The following is a 21,706-nucleotide window of genomic DNA, read 5'->3' as shown; positions in this document are numbered from 1 at the left end:
AGAAAACAATGACTTTTTTTACAGCCATGAAAATTTAGCCCTGCAATAATATGTGATTCCAGAGTATCAAAACTGTTATAGTTTTAATCATATCAAATGAAAATAAGAAGATCAAACATAAACATTTTCTTTTTAATAATTGTGATACTGTCAAGAAATATGCCTTGAATTTGTGTCAACTATGAGCTAATAATATGTCCTAAATGTTACAGAGGTATGGAGTCACAGATATTCCTTAATCACACCAAGTAATGCTGTGGAATTATCAATACCTTTTCAAGTATCAGTTTAGATAAAGAGATTTCATTTAATTCCTTTTCTCAAATTACATTACAAAGTTAAATTACATTGCATCTGTTTCATTTGAGGTTAATAGCTTTAGATGTTTTAATGTATTTATACTAAAACACATAATATAACACAAATGAAGGCATAATAGAGATATTTCTATGAGAAATGTCTGATAAACATTACTTAAACACTGATGACTTTATAAAACATGTCTAAGATAATGGTTAAGGCTTAATGGGGCTTCTTTTTCAATCTATTTTCTTTAAGGTTGATTGGATGTTAATTCCTACATACCAACACTGATACTGAATAGATTGTATATAGTTCAACACATTATATATCCCCACTGGTGGTAGTGACAGATGTGTCAAAATAAGCTCTGACAATGAATAGAGACATTAGAAAATATCAGAATTCACTACACAATATAAGTGGCTCTGTGTCCAGGATTGCTTCAGAAATAGTGAGACCATCCTATTGTCAATATATCTGTTATCTTCAACATGTCATACAACTTTGTTTTAAGATTCTTTGCGTGATTTGATGACCTAAGCTCAACATAAAAACCAGCTTTTTTTCTATATCTTTTACCCGATTTATTCAGTATTAAGCCGATGTCTGGTGATAAGCCCACACATGCATACTGTTGTTAAGTATAGTATTTACAAACTCAAAGGATCTCTGCAAAAAGTTCTTTGTGGTAAAGTGGCATTGAGCTATGAGACTTTTGAAGAATAATTCATTTGTAAAATAGGTCAGGTAAATCCTAAATGATTCTTTGAAAAAAGAAGTTATTTTGTTATTTATTAAAATTTCATAAAACTGTTAACACACCAGATTAATTGCTACCATCAAAATCTTAATTAAGACTTAATGCTGACCTTTAATTAACAAGATTATTCTGCTAGATCCCTCTAATTATGTCACTCTGTGAAAGCATGTGATCAAGAGTTAAAATTGAATCAAAATGAAAAGGACTTCTAAATAAAATTAAAACTTTAGAAAATTTTAAAGCCCCTGTAATCATGACTAAGTCTCCTATACCATATATCAAAATCAGATTGCATAACAAAACTATTTGAAAATCAATTATATATGCTAATGTTGATGGTTTCTCTCATCTTTAATCAAAATATAACTGAACATTTATAGCATCATGTAAATCAATACATGTACAATGACAAAAAAATGAGATTGTTAAACACTTCAAAGTAAACATAGATAAAAATTCTGATGACAGTGAGCCCTATTCCTACATGTTCGATAAGAATCAATTAACTGCAGGATCTAGATGTACAAATAGGTCATACTTACTAGATCTTTGGTTTTTGATGAAGTAAAGCTGTAATCTTTCCTTCAATGATTTTTCATTGGTAAAGAACTCAACTCGCACTCTGAAAGATATAAACATCATCAACTTTGTAAAATGTAAATATGTAATCAACACTGGATTGGAACAAATTAGACCTGATAGGACGGTCACCATGCCTGCTGCTGTAAATCATATTTCAATTTTTGCTTTTTCAAATGTAGATGTCATTGATAGATTACACTCACAAATTCAAATAACACTGTAACTATCCATGTGAAATTGTCTTTTTTTACAATGTATACCCTTAAAAATCAACAATTTACAGTTCAATGTATGTTTACAACATAACATACCACGCGTCAACAACCTTCAAAAGCGAGAGGTCAAGATGACCATTTGTATAGTGAGTGGGATCTTGAATGAGATTATGGTCAGGGGGGGCACATAGACTCTTTCACATATATGACCAGGTTTCAAACAAAACATATATATCAAATCTGCTGTCATATACCAATATGTAGAGTTATCATTGATAGTGGAGCTAGCCTGAATTAGATCTTAGGTCCTGCATTGAAACACACAGAAATACTGTCTGATCATTTGGGTTTCATCTGCCCATATGAATATACCTAGGTGTAGTTGAATAAGGTATTTAGATAAGCAACAATTTATTTTTTCTTTGTGTTACAAATTCAGGCAAATCTTTACATTCGTATTATTGTCATTGCATTGATGCAGCAAGCCTTACACCACTTTATTTCTCAAGTTAGAAAGTGACTTTAAATCTGCTACTCACTTTCATAGAATATGGTAGGGTGTGAACCAGATACAGGAGTACAAATGTTCTGTTAGATAAAGTCTATGACACTCACTGATCCAATATTACTGCTCTGGTGTCCAACTCTTTCTATTCTCACACAAACAGATTGTGCCTTCGAATTCTGGTCAATATCGTGATAAAACACACAATCTCAAATGAATTGGACGGAATCCACATGTCTTTTTTTGACAATGATATGGCTTTCATTTTTGTTTTTATCTGATTGTTTGTGACCTGACTCTGAAAGGTTTTGACAAAATGAAATATTGACCTGTAATCAACGGTTTTTATTCTGGGTTGAATTTCTCTAAAGACACATTTCTAGAGTGAAAGTTTTGTCTCTGTATGGTTAAACTTTTCAGAAGGAATGGCTATTTGAATGTGATATATTAATCTGAATATTTATTAGGACCATCAGTGGATGTTACACAACCTATTAACATAAGTCTTGTCATGATATAACAATCCCTTCAGAAGAAGCCGTGATAACATGAATTTCAATGTGGCAACTATGGTAGCCATTTTTACTGTGATAAAGGTCCAAACTTTAGTCAATCTGTGGACCATACACAACTCATTTTGTTGACGTCACAGTCCAAATTTTACTTACCATGCTTGGAGAAGTAACATTAACAAAATGTCATATAGGGCTGACATTGTGGAAATCTTGAATATCCAGTAGGTCTGAATTTTTGTTAGGAAGCCCTACACAATAGTGGAGGTCCTGTGTATGGATCATTATTCTTTTGAGAGGGGTAAACATTAATGAAATGTTTAGAGATTTCGTGACAGATGTATAGAGGATATTTAATGGTTTCCTGTGTAATATCATATCTCTACCATTGTATGGCATTAATACATTGTAACCTTACCACAGCTGTGTGTTACTAACTCATGAACTGCCAACTGTGAAGAAATATAATGTAAACAGATTGAGGTTTCCTTCCCTTGTATCAAACTTAATAAAGTACCAAACTGCCTTCAATTGGCTTTTAAGGGCATATGAATGTAAATTGGATAAGGGTAAATTCAACATAACACATTCCATTACAATTACCCTTATCCTGTTGGCGTTCATATGCCTATGAACGTCAACTAAAAGCAGTTCAATGTTTAAATGCATATCTAGAGATATTTTGTCATATGAGTGATTTCGTCACTAGAAAAATTTATATTTTTCACTGCAGTGATGATATATATAACTTTTTATCAAATTGCTATATTCCTACATTTCACTGGCAAAAATGTTATAAATATAGATATACCGAGATAGAATGAAGCAACTCTACTTGTCTTGGACCAGCAGCACTGAACTTATTTTAAATGTATGCCATTGTTGTAACAAACCACATGTAATTTCTACTTTAATTTTTGATAAGTTTTTTCTTTAAATAACAATAAACATAGTCACAATTAATGATTGTGACTGCTGAGTGTGTGAGTTTGTAGGTTGAAAAAAATTACAGAGTTATCACCAATGTATTGATTTATACTGCTCTGAATATTACCCATTGTTTGTCATCAATGCTATCATACCTTATGTTATTATTTGAAAGCTGTGCACTTGAAAATGCACCAATTCCAAGCAAACAACAGATAGGATATGATGATAAATCATATTGAAACATACCTAGAATTTGCATGTTGAAATTAATTCCAGGATAGAGATGTTTTTTTAATGAAATTGATTCATGGTATCTTTCGTTCATCATACTTCTGCTAAAATAGTGTGATAGTACAATGGTCATAAGTACCTGCAAATCATATGCACTGTACACATTTCAGCATAACAGTAAAATAGAAATTCTACCTGGAATCAAAGGATATTTTCCAAATTCTACTTGGAATCAAAGGATATTTTCCAAATTCTACTTGATCCTTTTTCCAAATTCTACTTGGAATCAAAGGATATTTTCCAAATTCTACTTGGAATCAAAGGATATTTTCCAAACAACCTACTTTTAACACTAACATATCTTTGAGATGCATTGACTGGAAGAAATCCAAAGCTGACCTTCAAAGAAAGTTTTCTAAAAAAAAACTGTACATTTTCCTCTGACTTAATTTTCCTGGTTTTTCAATACAAATACTATTTTGTGGAAAAATATAGAGCTAAAACAAATCTATTTACACTTTATGAGTTAACATTTTATGGGCATATAAATCTGTGGATTAGGAGTACCATCAATATCAACAAAAATAAAACACCAACGAAAATCAATGATTTTACAGCATTTCAAAATCACGATTATATTGTAGATTTCTGGCTACACACAACCAGTACTAAATTGTTGAGAATGCAATTTTCTGTTGGGCAAGAATCACAAAACAGCATGAAATAATGTAATCTCACAATGTGATGATCATATTATATGGTAATGTTAAAGTGAACATTGACAATAATGTAGCACTACTGCCAATAAACGACTTTACTTACTGTGGAGGTGGTGGTATATTATCACAGTTTAACGACAAACGGCGAACTCCACTGTTCCGATGGAAATCTCCTCGATGATGCTGATTTCGTTGTTTATGTCGCATGGAGGAATTAATACTACGAGTCCTTGGATTGTATATATGATGATACAGCCAAACATTGGACATCATAAACTGTAGGGATGTCCCTTATGCCAACAACAAAAAAATTAAATAAACACCTTAAATACCTTAAAATATTTAAGGTCTTAAACATGATTCTATCTGGAACCATAACAGACATGGCAATGTGCCTTTAGAATGAGAAGCACTTATATGATGACAATATGAAGAACTTAAAGTTGCCAACTTAATTAAATGATAGCACCAAAAACCTTGACACAAGCCTCTAGATATATTCCAAATATCAGGGTTTAACAGAGCAGTGATCAGCATCCAATATCCTGATTAAAAGTCCTCAGATTCTATAGCTGTCACCCACCTCATCCAAGGTATACAGTAAAATCTACATTATCATATACTAGTGATCAAAAACTATGTATCATATATACCATCTCCTAACTATTTGCCCTATTTTCCAGATTATAAGCAGTGGCCTTTTTCCTTGTCTGTTGGGGATGCGACTATTTTCCAGATTATAAGCAGTGGCCTTTTTCCTTGTCTGTTGGGGATGCGACTATTTTCCAGATTATAAGCAGTGGCCTTTTTCCTTGTCTGTCGGGGATACGACTTATATATCAGTGCGACTAAAAAAAACTAAAAAGTTGATGAAATTATCAAGGTTACCGTCTACCCCTTTGGAGGAATCCCCATTCTTTCTCAAAAATGTGAATCATTAATTCACAAATGAATTTTCTTCACAGCAAGACATGATTTATGTTTTAATATGTATGAATTTTATATCTAAACTCTAACTTTGCTACTTTCAAGATGACTGTGTAGTCTTGCTTTACTGAAGTTGTCATACTGCACTTCCAGTGGCAGGCTACCCGGAGAAGGGTAGAGTACAACATGGTAACAAGTTACCAAACACCCATCTATCACTTGTTTGTGGCTAAAGGCTAAAACAAATTGTCTAAAACCCTCATTTTCAATCGTATACGGGATGATTTTGATATTAAAATAACATTCTCATGGATTTAAGTAATCATTTCCGTGATTGCTTGGAAGCCATAATGGAAGTATACAATACACTGTTGCATCATGGGATAGATAGGTTATAGTTGCGCAAGATAGTCTTTGAAGTCTCCCAAGCCAAAAGAGTTCAATAATCGCTATAGTAAAATCTAAATAGCATACAAAAATACCTGAGAAATTATCCCCAAACTGATAACAGATCCAAATATATAAACAAATGTCCCAAACTGATTCCAGACCAAAATATCTATATAGATGTCCCCACACTGATAACAGAATAAAATATCTATACACAGATATCCCCAAACTGATAACAGACCAAAATATCTATACACAGATATCCCCAAACTGATAACAAACCAAAATATCTATACACAGATATCCCCAAACCAAAATATCTATAACAGATATCCAAAATATCTATACACAGATATCCCAAACTGATAACAGACCAAAATATCTATACACAGATATCCAAAAACTGATAACAGACCAAAATATCTATACACAGATATCCCCAAACTGATAACAGACCAAAATATCAATACACAGATATCCCCAAACTATCTAGATAACTGATAACAAACAAAATATCTATACACAGATATCCCCAAACTGATAACATACCAAAATATCTATACATAGATATCCAAAAACTGATAACAGACCAAAATATCTATACACAGATATCCCCAAACTGATAACAGACCAAAATATCTATACACAGATATCCCCAAACTGATAACAGAACAAAATATCTATACACAGATATCCCCAAACTGATAACATACCAAAATATCAATACACAGATATCCCAAACTGATAACAGACCAAAATATCTATACACAGATATCCAAAAACTGATAACAGACCAAAATATCAATACACAGATATCCCCAAACTGATAACTGACCAAAATATCAATACACAGATATCCCTAAACTGATCAGAGACCAAAATATCTATACACAGATATCCAAAAACTGATAACAGACCAAAATATCTATACACAGATATCCCCAAAACTGATAACAGACCAAAATATCTATACACAGATATCCCCAAACTGATAACAGACCAAAATATCAATACACAGATATCCCCAAACTGATTAGAGACCAAAATATCTATACACAGATATCCCCCAAATATGATAACAGACCAAAATATCTATACAAAGATATCCCCCAAACCTGATAACAGACCAAAATATCTATACAAAGATATCCCAAAACTGATAACAGACCAAAATAACTATACACAGATATCCCCTAACTAATAACAGACCAAAATATCTAGACACAGATATCCCCCAAACCTGATAACAGACCAAAATATCTTATACACAGATATCCCTAAACTGATAACAGACCAAAATATCTATACACAGATATCCCCAAACTGATAACAGACCAAAATATCTATACACAGATATCCCCAAACTGATAACAGACCAAAATATCTATACATAGATATCCCCCAAACCTGATAACAGACCAAAATATCTTATACAGACCAAAATATCTTATACACAGATACCCCAAACTGATAACAGACCAAAATATCTATACACAGATATCCCAAACTGATAACAGACCAAAATATCTATACACAGATATCCCCAAACTGATAACAGAACAAAATATCTATACACAGATATCCCCAAACTGATAACAGACCAAAATATCTATACACAGATATCCCTAAACTGATAACAGACCAAAATATCTATACACAGATATCCCAAAACTGATTACAGACCTAAATATCTATACACAGATATCCCAAACTGATAACAGACCAAAATATCTATACACAGATATCCCCAAACTGATAACAGACCAAAATATCTATACACAGATATCCCCCAGATATCTGTACATATCAATACAGATTACCCAAACTGATAACAGATTAATTGAAAATTAAATAATGACAGAGAAAAACTCACATACACAAGCTTATAACAGACCACAATATTGATGATTGGATATCCTTTACCTGAAAAACAGATTAAAATTTTTTAACAACTATATCTGATATAGACAACTGCCATGTCATCTAAATTGTATAAAATATTACAAAGTATGAAAACAGCTCCAAGGTCTAAGCTGTATGGATATTCCAGGTCGTAATACCTAGAACCAAAACCAGTAGATATCAGTGATGTCACCAGACAGAAACATCGAAACAGATGGGATGATATATGGTGATCCAGATATTTCATCCCTTATCACTGACACAGTAAGTAAAACTAGACTCTAGAATAATCATACCCTGAGACATGACAAAGTCTGTCCAACAGTTCCAATATCAACAAATCCAATCACTGAACACACTGCAGTATTGCAACATTATAGGCTGAAAACAAATGTTGATTTGCCTCACATCACAAACAGAATATATTGACAGACCTTTTTATAGATCTGTCGTAACACCCTGAACATTGCTCACCAAATGTTTGAGGTTTCCCACCGGTACCAAACCATCAGACAACATGACGAAAAAAGTTTCATTCAATTACGTGTTAACAATGGCCTTCATCAATAATTTATTACCCCTATCAACGTCACGGTTACCACATTACTTAGAACAACTGCAAATAGTTAAACATGATATATTTCTCTAAGCTCTTTACATGTGAATAAACAGTTCAATATTGTAATGAACTAATAAGATTACAAAATGTTCACTATATTTTTTTTCCAAAAAATTATCAAGGTTCAGTTATTTGCATTGAACAAAATCATTATCAACTTATCATGAGAATGGTAATCGATGTAAAAAAAAAATCTGTTTTTAAAATTCCCTATTAAATAAGCCCTCATTTCACTTTCAATCCAGCTAGAGCAAGCTTAATTTTTAACAGCAATCAGTTTTTGTAAAGAATACAATGGTTCCATCTACCATCATAGCCAAAGAAAGACAGGAACTTTATTCCGTTGTGAAAAAACTGAAGTGAATTGTTGTTTGCAACTCATGATGGACAACGGATAATGGCGGACAAAAGACATTCGCAAAATGTCTCTTCAGACTTCATCTCAGGTGACATAAAAACTTCAACTCAATTTCAATTCTAAATAAAGGTTATTTCTGTTGAGTCTTATATTTTACAATTTATGAGGTTGGAACAAAACTATGTAAAGACACAATGGGAATAAAAGTGACAGATTCCAAAATCAGTTTCAGGACTTTCATGGAAAATACATCATTTTCACTATAAGCTTTAGGTAAAAAGCAAGGGTTGGGACTTAAGCATTTCTTCTTATTTCTTCCATGCCCGAATGTTGATTCTGGGATGTCAAAGTGGGTTGGCATGAAATCCAATTCTTTTGGGGTAGTCAATGGCGTTCAGTTTCTCTTTGGCTGTAAATGATGCTAGCTGTTTCCACATGTCAAAGTCAATGTAAGCAATCCATCAGTAAGTACATTCAGTTACCGCAGTAGGTACAGATACCATGAAAGGTCATACCAATACTGAACATATCACCTGCTTTTATGGGACAATGTAGGATTGAACATTTTCAGATTGTTAAAACAACATAGTTTTCTGACCATTTGCTCACGTTCAGCCCAGACCGGGTGTCGTCAATCTCTTCATACTCAATGTGTTACTTGTTAATAACTGTTAATTATCCAATTAGCCTAGCCTTATAATTCAATGCGGTTTCCTAAATGTTGATGGATCAAAACATCAACTGTGTCACCATGGTAACCGGTAATCAATATCTATATTAAATATATATATATATACATATATATTTTTTAAAATCTGCCCCTAAAAACATACTTCTGCATTATACCCGAGTACACACTATTTATACCATTGAAAATAAACCCTTTTACAGTACAAACGATTATTTGCTAATAAGCTTTAAGCAGGGCAGTTGAAAAGTCTTTTCTTTCCAATAGAGTTACATTTATATTAGGTATTTTCTGTCTCCTATAACTGGTTCTACTACTTGCTTATTATGAGGGGTTTAACTCTACGTTGAAGGTGTTCACTACGAAGCATGAATAATGAATATACCATACTGATTATGATTTCTATTTCAGTAGCCTCTTCACAATTCCCCCCTTGATTGGCCTTTGTCAAATGTAACACCACTGCTGAAACAGTGGACACTGAATCACCGCCACACTGGGCATGCTGCCATAAGTCATTGTAAATTTGACACTTCTGATGCCTGACCAAGAACTGATCTGCTGTACATGGTCTGTCTATAGAGCTGGCATGATCAAGACCTATTCTGTCTGTAAATATGGTCTAAACAAGACTTAATCCTCCTGTAAAAAGGCCTGACATAGACATTTTCCTTTCTGTAACTTTGACCTGACCCACAAGGCCTGCTCTAGCTGTAAATTTGGCCTGACCAAGGCCAGTCTTTGCCCTGACTCTGCGAGGCCTGCTTGCCTTGGCTCTGCAAGGCCTGTTTTAGTTGTTATTTTGGCCTGACCTTGTAAGGCCAATTCAAGCTATAACTTAAGGCTGACCAAGACTTGTTCCCAATATAATTTGGCTTGACCAAGACCTCTTATAGCTAGACAATAGACAGATCAAGACATGATCTCTTTGTAAATTTGGCCTTACCCTTCTAGCTGGATTATCCTACAATTTTGGCCTGACTAAAACCTGTTGTTACAATAATTTTAGTCTGACCAAGGTCTGTTTTAGCTGTGTCTCTGTAAATTTAGCTTTACCCTGCAAGGTCTGTTCTAGCTGGATCATGCTACAATTTTGGCCTGGTCTGAACGAGGTCTGTTATAGCTAAAACTTTGACATATAAAAATTGAAATACCAGCAGATGTATGACAAACTTTCTTATCAGATGGAGTAATGCTGGTTACATAATGCATTTTTCAAGTTGTTCAAATCCATTAATCTGTCTGAAGTCTGTGATATCTGATTTGTCAGTTTGTACTAATTCAGGTGCCTGAAATTAATGGGGATTCGTAACTACATATTGTATGGATTTCAGATTAGGAAACTAGAAGTGAACACTTGGTAATTTAAAAAGGGCTCTGTTGGAAGCCTGTAAAATTCAATTTGTCAGCTACTATGGCAAATATGCAGGCTTTAAAGTGGCTAACCCAATCAACTCAAACTCACTGTCAGATGGTACCAGGCTATAACAGTTGAGTCAAAGGTCAAGAGGTCAAGAGTCAACAAACATGAACTGCATCACCAACAGCTAGTAACTGGTTACTGCATGTCTAGGACAACCCTTAAATGTTTGGATGTCGATTGTTCAAATCCATATCAGGTCTTAAGTTTCCAACTCAAGATAATTTACTACAGTTTCTTCAGTAGCAGTAAATGCATTGCAGCTGAATTCAAATTCAAATTATCCATACATATATCTTGGTTAAGTCAAACACTTTCAATGATATTGAAGTAAATGTCCATGTGTCAATCCTAATATTATCGATTAAGATTCTTTATTTAATGCTTCAAAATATAAATTGAGATATCAATTCTACTTATGCTTTGTATAATTACAAACACTTAAATGTAAATTATGAATCATGTAGAGATGTGTAAAGTCAATGTCTGTTAGAATTTTGTTTGTTCAAAATCAACAATCAGTTTAACTACATCGTATCCTAATAATCACTTACATTGAATCTGTCTACTTTAATCTCATGTTCAACAGAACATTAATATTTTTAGAAAATTTACAAATCATTATAGGGTAATAGCTTGCGAAGGCCAGTATAGGACATGTATTTCTTAGTGATACTCCAATCTCACATGAATTAAGATTAAACAATATCTTCAGTCAGATAATGCTCAGTTAAATATCAAGAATCTCACTTCAGCAATTAAAAAATTCAAGGATAATCTAATTGAACCTTTTCGTTGATACACATTAAGCAATAGAATGTCAATTTTGCTATCAAAACAAATTTCTAACCCAGTTTGAACTAAATTTGAATTCAACAAATCAACTTTATCTGATTGTTTAATTTAGAAGTTTACACAAAATGAAATGACTAAAATTTTGATTGTCTACATTAGTACATCACCACTAATCCCAAATAATCCAAAGAGGCACAACAACCCATAGTTTCATCAATAATCCACAGAAACACCAATGATCCACAGTAACAACAATAATCCACAGAGGCACAACAACTTTAAGTTACATCAATAATCCACATAACACAAATAATTTAAAGAGGCTCAACAACCCATTGTTACATCAATAATCCATAATAACACCAATAATCCAAAGTAGATAAATAGCCCTTAGTTACATCAATTATATAGCATAATTAACCAATACATACACCAATAATCCATAGTAACACCAATAATCCATAGTAACACCAATAATCCATAGCAACACCAATAATCCATAGCAACAACAATAATCCAAAGTAGATAAATAGCCCTTAGTTACATCAATTATATAGCATAATTAACCAATACATACACCAATAATCCATAGTAACACCAATAATCCATAGCAACAACAATAATCCATAGTAACACAATAATCCATAGTAACACCAATAATCCATAGTAACACCAATAATCCACAGTAACACCAATAATCCATAGCAACAACAATAATCCAAAGCAACATCAATAATCCATAGCAACACCAATAATCCACAGTAGCAAAATAACTCATAGTTAAACCAGTAATTCAAAGTAACACCAATATTCCACTTTAATTAATAACCAATAGTTACCCTCATAATCTGAAATCACACCAATAATATGACACCAATAGTCCATTGTGACACCAATAACCCAAAGTGACATCAAAATTCACTGTAGCGAAATAGCCCATAATTACACCATTAATCCAATGTAAAACAAAAAATCTATCTTAACACCAGTTATCCAAAGTAACACTATTTATCTATAATAACACAAATAAACTTTATATATTACTCAAACTAAAATCTTGTATTCTTGTTCACCTTCAATTTATAGTTACACTGACTGTAAATAGTTCCACCTTCAATTTATAGTTACACTGACTGCAAATAGTTCCACCTTCAATTTAAAGTTACACTGACTGTAAATAGTTCCACATCCAATTTATAGTTACACTGACTGTAAATAGTTCCACCTTCAATTTATAGTTACACTGACTGTAAACAGTTCCACATCCAATTTATAGTTACACTGACTGTAAATAGTTCCACCTTCAATTTATAGTTACACTGACTGTAAATAGTTCCACCTTCAATTTATAGTTACACTGACTGTAAATAGTTCCACCTTCAATTTATAGTTACACTGACTGTAAATAGTTCCACCTTCAATCCATAGTTACACATTAATTCCAAAGTTTAACTTTTAATCTAAATAAATCATACCCAAAATGTGACAACAATCTGTACTTACACAAATAATCCCTAGTTACACCAACACAATAATTCATACTTACACCAAATTTTCATAGTTACACCAACAATCCATAGTTACACATTAATTCCATAGTTTAACTTTTAATCTAAATAAATCATACCCAAAATGTGACAACAATCTGTACTTACACAAATAATCCCTTGTTACACCAACACACCAATAATTTATACTTACACCAAATTTTCATAGTTACACCAACAATCCATAGTTACAGAAACTGTCCACCTTTACCAGTTATCCATACTTACACCAACAATCCATAACTTATAAAACAAACAATCCATAGAATAAGAACTGTATCTCTGTCCTCTAACTACATTGCACTATATGTTTGCACTTGTGAAATACCTTTGCTGGATTTCTCAATAAACAGTATTGCCACATCAGGTTCTGCCTCTCACACTAATGACATGGAATGTACATGTAAACCTATCACACTGGACAAGGAAGACAACTGCTTTATAACAGACAACAGATTTTTTCCCCTTGATCAATAATCTTTCAATTGCTACTGTTCCAAGGAGATTTCAAATAAATCACAGCTAATGGGAGAAGAATATGTCAAAGTTGTGAGGAAGTCTCATTGTTACCACATGTACATATAACAGAACAATTGAAGTGATTGCGAGATCAATATACCACATACTCCCCTCAACAACGACATGTTAGTTCATTATAACAACAGCACCATTAGAACATCTCTATCCTTATATTCAATAGATTAACACTTCTGTAGTCTTCATGATCAAACTACATTTTTCTCTCTATACACATTTCTGCATTTTTTTATCAACATTACACTATAGCAAAGTCAAAACATCATTAAATATATATACTAAAGTACAATCAAAACTCATAGTTTGGAGGGATTTTCAATCATGCAATCTATTCAAAACTCTTAGTTTAGTTAGTCTTAAATTATAATATGAAAATCTATTCAGAAGTCTTAGTTTTGAGGGAACAACAATATGAAAATCTATTTAAGACTCATAGTTTGGAAGGAAGTACAATCAGTTCATTTATTAAGAAATCATAGTTTGGGGGGTATTGCCATTTATATACATAAAGCACCAATCAATACATCATCTAAAATGTTCATCTTGTATTGGGATTATTAGTGACTTCTGCTATACCAGATGAGGAATTTCTGTTTCTGTGAACCTGATTTACATGTCATTTCAACCAATATAGCAAGCACTTCCTTTTCAATTAATAATAAATCTAAACATTTTTATTGTGGTGGTTTCCAATCACAAACCAGTATCCTTAATTACAAGTCTGATTTTGAATTGAAAGTCACAATGACGCCACACAAACAAAGAACAAGTCACTGCGCTTCCATTACACCCCTTACTGTCCATAGGATAACATTTCCTATACACAAGTATTGATCTTAACCTTTTCACATTAATTTTTCTGTCACCTGGTGTAAAACTATATGTTATTGTGCATATAGGCCCCTACAGAACAGTACAAGGTAAGGGAAATAATTTTCCACGGCCCAATTGCGATTTGTCAATATTTATACTAGCAACATAACGAAGTTAAAAGTTATCACTAATACGAAATTGATTTTACACCTGTAATTATTATATAAACCATTAGCTAGGTTATTAGGCTATCTTCACTGCCTTTACACTGGTCACGGAGCATGTACGGAAGTTTCACTAGCCTTGAGACTTTCCTGGGAGACTCAATAAGGATATGATTAATGATATATATTTTCAGTAGGCACATGACGACTTTCTTTGAACTAATCAAAATTTACAGACTGTCTTAAGGCCTAGGATTTTCTTTGGGACTGTATAGTTATAGACTGGCTTGAGGACTTTCATGGGGAAATTCATTACATGTTATTGACTGAGTTGAGGACCTTCAGGGGGAATATTTAATCATAGACTGGCTTTGGGATTTTCTGAGGGGACTATATGCACACGTCATTATCGATTGACTTTTCGGCTTAACTGCACTATCAGACAATATTTTTCAAATCAATAAGTTTTGTTTATTATGAAATTGAATGACCATTAATTATTAATATTTCTTTCTATAACTTCTTATTAAAAATAACTCGAGAACGATAATAATGCAGAGTGTTGCCAATGGTGACCCTGTGAACCTAATTACATATATCATATGTATACACTTTCATTTGGTATTAGGCATAAAATGTCTGTAAGACATGGATGATTCCATATGTAAATTACAAATATGTAGAGTCATTGTTTTACCTAGAAATGTAACCAGAATTGTTGACTGTGGACTTCTTTACCCATGTACCCTCGCCTGCAACTCTAACTATTCTCTGTGTAAGTGAACTACAATGTATACAGTAACCATAAATTTGGCGTAAAAAATGTTGTATGCCCATCTAAATATTTCTGAACAACTTGTCAATAACAATTAATCACATAATAGCTAGGTAATCATTATTTTAATATTTGGTTAATATCTATACATAGTTATATCGTAAGGTTTTTTCTTCGTCTATATTCTATGAATGATCTTTTGTATGTCAAGATTACTTTTTGTTGGTTAAATATAAAATGAAAAAAATAATCTTTGTCAGACCTTCCCCCAAGGTAAGGGTAAGTTTGTCACTTCAGACTAATTCATTGATCACATACCTCTATTTTGTTTTATATATGCTTAATACACTACAATTTAATTTTGATTTCTTTCAAGAGTTACTTCCCTTATATCAAATCATCCATTTTTATAATTGATAGTTTTAACAAGGAAGATAATAATCAATCATCCATTAAAACTGGGAATCAGTCAAACACTAATTAATGATAATAATGTCCTTGACCTTGGAACCACAAGTCTATGTATGCCCAGCTTTGAACTATTTGTAATTAACAGCCAAATCCTTATCACTGTATCTGGCAAAGAGTATCTTTTCCTTCTGTAAACATATTTCCTCCACATAAAAGACACATCCATACAACCTTTTGTACATATTTTGCTTATAGCCATGATTGCTTCATTGCTAGGTTATACAAAACTTGACAAGCTTTTACTAAATTAAGTTACAGAAACATGTAATATTACCTGAATATTTGATGTATAATTTACAAAAAAATGCGGTCGATGAGTAAGATCTGTACTGAAGATATAAAGAGCACTACTGAAGATGCAACACATTGATCAGAACCAACAGCCAATCAAAATAAAGTAACCAGTCAAAACATAAGCAACCAATCATAAGAGAGCAATCAGTCAGAGCCAACATCCAATCAAAATAAGGCAGCAATCAGTCAGCACTCACACCCAATCAAATTAGAGCATCAAGTCAGGACCAATAGCCAATAAAAAAAGAGCTAGCAGTCAAAACCAACAATCCATCAAATGAAAAATGATCAGTCAGAACCAACAACTCATCAACAAAGAGGAATTAATTAAAACAAACACAGCAAATCAGAATATATCAGTCAGTCAGACTCAACAGCCAATAAAAGAACAGGTATCAATCAGAACCCAATGCCAATCAAATTAGAAATATATGTCAACACCAATCACCAACCATGCAATACCCAACATCACCAACCATGCAATACCCAACAGCACCAACCAAACAATACCCAACATCACCAACCATGCAATACCCAACATCACCCCAACCATGCAATACCCAACATCACCAACCATGCAATACCCAACATCACCCCAACCATGCAACACCCAACACCACCAACCATGCAATACCCAACATCACCAACCAAACAATACCCAACATCACCAACCATGCAATACCCAACAGCACCAACCATGCAATATCCAACATCACCCCAACCATGCAATACCCAACATCACCAACCATGCAATACCCAACATCACCCCAACCATGCAACACCCAACATCACCAACCATGCAATACCCAACATCACCAACCAAACAATACCCAACATCACCAACCATGCAATACCAAACATCACCAACCATGCAATACCCAACATCACTAACCATGCAATACCCAACATCACCAACCATGCAACACCCAACATCACCGACCATGCAATACCCAACATCACCAACCATGCAATACCCAACATCACCCCAACCATGCAATAACCAACCCCCCCATGCAATACCCAACATCACCAACTATGCAATACCCAACATCACCAACCATGCAATACCCAACATCACCAACCATGCAATACCCAACAGCACCAACCATGCAATACCCAACATCACCCCAACCATGCAATACCCAACATCACCAACCATGCAATACCCAACATCACCCCAACCATGCAACACCCAACATCACCAACCATGCAATACCCAACATCACCAACCAAACAATACCCAACATCACCAACCATGCAATACCAAACATCACCAACCATGCAATACCCAACATCACTAACCATGCAATACCCAACATCACCAACCATGCAACACCCAACATCACCGACCATGCAATACCCAACATCACCAACCATGCAATACCCAACATCACCCCAACCATGCAACACCCAACCCCCCATGCAATACCCAACATCACCAACTATGCAATACCCAACATCACCAACCATGCAATACCCCACATCACCAACCATGCAATACCCAACATCACCCCAACCATGCAACACCCAACATCACCAACCATGCAATACCCAACATCACCAACCAAACAATACCCAACATCACCAACCATGCAATACCCAACATCACCCCAACCATGCAATACCCAACACCACCAACCATGTAATACCAAACATCACCAACCATGCAATACCCAACATCACTAACCATGCAATACCCAACATCACCAACCATGCAACACCCAACATCACCCCAACCATGCAACACCCAACATCACCAACCATGCAATACCCAACATCACCCCAACCATGCAACACCCAACATCACCAACCATGCAATACCCAACATCATCAACCATGCAACACCCAACAGCACCAACCATGCAATACCCAACATCACCAACCATGCAATACCCAACATCACCAACCACGCAATACCCAACATCACCAACCATGCAACACCCAACATCACCAACCATGCAATACCCAACATCACCCCAACCATGCAATACCCAACATCACCAACCATGCAATACCCAACATCACCAACCATGCAATACCCAACATCACCAACCATGCAATACCCCACATCACCAACTTTGCAATACCCAACATCACCAGCCATGCAATACCCAACAGTTATGACTAACATAGCGATGTTATAAGCTACCACCATCAGTTAATTAAAAGGGAGAAACCAGCACAAACAGTCTATCAGAACAGCTATATCATAACAGAGCCGCCAGATAGCACTCAGGTGTCAATTTCTACAAATCATTTCCTAAATACAACACTCCTGTATATGTAATAGAGGTCATTATTTAATTCAATGCCTCCACTAGGAATCAAACCCGGGAACCCTGGCTTACTAGGCTGATGCTCATCCAATCAAGCTAAAGAAAAGTTCTCTTAAGCCAAGGGGTATATTGCAGCTGGTATATACCAGAGTTACATAAAGACAAATAGACCCCTTTTATTTTTATTACATTTATGTATTCTGCTAGCTGTCAATCAGTAAATTAATCTACTCACCTATTCCACTGACAATAGTATGCATATTCTCCATATATGCTAAATCAAAATTATTGGCCACCTTTTTTTTACACAGTGAATAAGATAAATTAACAAAAATTATCATTATAAACGTAATTTTATGGGCAGTGACACCATGTTGTGTTACTACATAGAAATAACAAATGTTCCATCCAACACTGAACTATGTTGAACTACCATCATATCATATACATGATCTGATGAATACTAAGCAAAGTTCAGTTCTCTAATATGTAAAAGATTACAAAAAGATTGAGGCCCTAAATTGAAGAACCAGTATAAAGAGGATGTTTTTATGATGAACCAATATTATCATGTAAATGACATGTTATTACTTTTTAACCGTCAAACATACCAAACTTTTCCATCGTCAACTCTAACCCGCATAATCACATCAAAATCATCTGCCACCAAATGATTAACAGTACTGTCCATATTGACCTGATTCAGGTGCTTCACTTTAAAGACACAACATCACAAATTTCCATCAAACCTTAATTCTCAAACAGATGAAACATTCTGTGGACATTTTTCCTCCCTTAATCCTCCATTACTCCCTCACCAATAGTCCTGCACAACATTACAAAATTTAACCAGCGCACACATTTTCCAATAATGTTTGCTGTGATCGCCTGTGCGTTTGATTCCTTTGATAGCTGGTCAATATATAGGTATCATATTGCCGCGTATATCTCTTTATACAGTTGTATCTCCATCTCTATTTATCATTTCATACACAGGTAACAATATATTAATAACACCAACAGCTTAGCACAGTAGTCGGATGTGGAGTTAATCAATATACATGATCATCCACCCCTGTGTACACACTACAATGTTTTTTTCCTTGAAGTGCGTCAAGAAGATATGTTGATCAGTACCAACAGTTACATATATCTTATAATGAACTAATTAAAACTAGGATTGCTAATTATGATGTTAGTTGTGATAGTGATTATAACAATAAATTAATGTCACAAGATTAGGAACATTTCTCAAGGTATGAATGTATAAAAGCTGTATGTCCTGAAAGGGTTATGTGATGGACAAAGAATGAATTTCATGTTTATAAAGTAATTCAGAACCAAATCCTTGGTAACTATGCATATACAGAAATGAGTGTCCTCTTCATTTTTGCAGCATTCAAATGATAAAACAAGCTGGTTAAGAAAAATGACATAGAAGATGGAGCATCCACATCTGGATTTCGTGTTTTTACACGTTTCGGCTAATTAGGCTAGCCGTCATCAGAACAATGGTATAAACATTTACTCATCCGTGACATAATTACAAATGTCTATATCACATGGCAATGACAATACAATAGTGCCATTATCATTAAGTTACATTGACAGAGATAACATATAAATTTCTGCATGCTCGAAAATCAGTCACATTCTCGTCCAACATTCGGGTGATAGTGTTGGTAGTAGTAGTATCTGTAATGGTTGGATTCTGGAGTTGGATACAGTTGGTGATCGGGTTGGTCCATACCAACAATTGATATGGTACAAAAAATATGTATGGTATGTAAATATTTCGGCTAGCTAGACAAGCCATCATCAGAACAAAGGTAAAGATATTTACATGGATTAAAATTATGGCTCTTTCCTGATATACACGTAATAACAACTGTCATGTGCTAATGGCAGTACAGTTGTGATATTATTAGTTAAGTTACATTGACTGAGTTTATATATAAATTATGCATGCTCGAAAATGAGCCACATCCTCGTCTGATATTCAGGTGGAAACGTAGGTAGTGATAGTAGTTACCAAAATTGTTGGATTTCTTGAGTTGGATTCAGATTGTGATAGGTTCATTATGGCCTTTTTGGGATTGGTGTCTTTCAGCAATTGGTGTTGTATTGAGAATATGTTTAGAATGGATAAACTGTGATTGGCCATATAGTATGGCACTGTATAGCATTGGACAGTTCAAGTGAAGGATGCAGGGGTTCTCCCAAGGGTACAACAGAAAATAAAAAAACTCCTACTGGAATGGGAGAGAAACGAACATTCTAGTTGTCTTCTGTCGATGATTACATCATAAATGAATCAAAGATCGATACCCAACAGTATTCAATAGAGCTCCATCAAGGGAGGTAAATACAACTGACATAGAAGATGGAGCATCTACATCTGGATTCCGTGGTTTTATCATTAGTTTACACGTTTCGGCTAATTAGGCTAGCCATCATCAGAACAATGGTATAAATATTTACATAGCTAAGGTTAAAAATTACGACTCATCCGTGACTTAATTACAAATGCCTATATCACATAGATTTACATATAAATTCTACACGCTGATAAATGAGCCAAATTCTCGTCTGACATACAGGTGATAACGTTGACAGTAGTATCAGTAATTGTTGGATGTCTGGAATTGGATACAGTTGGTGATCAGGATGGACCATACCAGCAATTGGTATGGTACCAAAGATATATATGGTATGTACATGTTTCAATTAGCTAGGCTAGCTGTCATCAGAACAAAAGTATAGGTATTAACATTGCTATGATAAAAATTACAGCTCGATCACGATGTACATGTAAATAAGGCAAAAATGAAACAATACAGGACTGTATTATATAACACTGTAACATCGAGAAACACAGGGCAGTATTATATAACACTGTAACATAGAGTAACACAGGGCAGTATTATATAACAGTGAAACATAGAGTAACACAGGGCAGTATTATATAACACT

The 21,706-nt window shown here is 34.2% G+C and overlaps 2 protein-coding genes across 2 annotated transcripts in view; one reads left to right on the top strand and one right to left on the bottom strand.

The window, feature by feature from the left end:
* Nucleotides 1–4,964, bottom strand: part of LOC132551110 (potassium channel subfamily T member 2-like) — a 56,311-nt gene extending 51,347 nt beyond the window's left edge. Inside the window, 2 exon segments of the mRNA XM_060215219.1 lie at nucleotides 1,606–1,685; nucleotides 4,861–4,964. Coding sequence (XP_060071202.1) covers nucleotides 1,606–1,685; nucleotides 4,861–4,964 — 184 coding nt within the window.
* A 12,528-nt stretch (nucleotides 4,965–17,492) lies between these two features.
* On the top strand, nucleotides 17,493–18,143 carry LOC132551087 (circumsporozoite protein-like). The gene has a single exon (XM_060215194.1). The coding sequence runs from the start codon at nucleotides 17,493–17,495 to the stop codon at nucleotides 18,141–18,143; it is 651 nt and encodes a 216-aa protein (XP_060071177.1).
* Nucleotides 18,144–21,706: the final 3,563 nt, after the last annotated feature.

The sequence above is a fragment of the Ylistrum balloti genome, unplaced genomic scaffold (assembly GCF_031769215.1).
Source record: "Ylistrum balloti isolate Yb309-2 unplaced genomic scaffold, AGI_CSIRO_Ybal_v1 Utg370176, whole genome shotgun sequence".
Lineage (NCBI taxonomy): Eukaryota > Metazoa > Mollusca > Bivalvia > Pectinida > Pectinidae > Ylistrum > Ylistrum balloti.
This window is presented reverse-complemented; position numbering and strand designations above follow the sequence as displayed.

Bases quoted from the DNA above. Each gene is read 5' to 3' on its own strand.
- LOC132551087 (XM_060215194.1), top strand. From the start codon at position 17,493: ATGCAATACCCAACATCACCAACCATGCAATACCCAACATCACCAACC.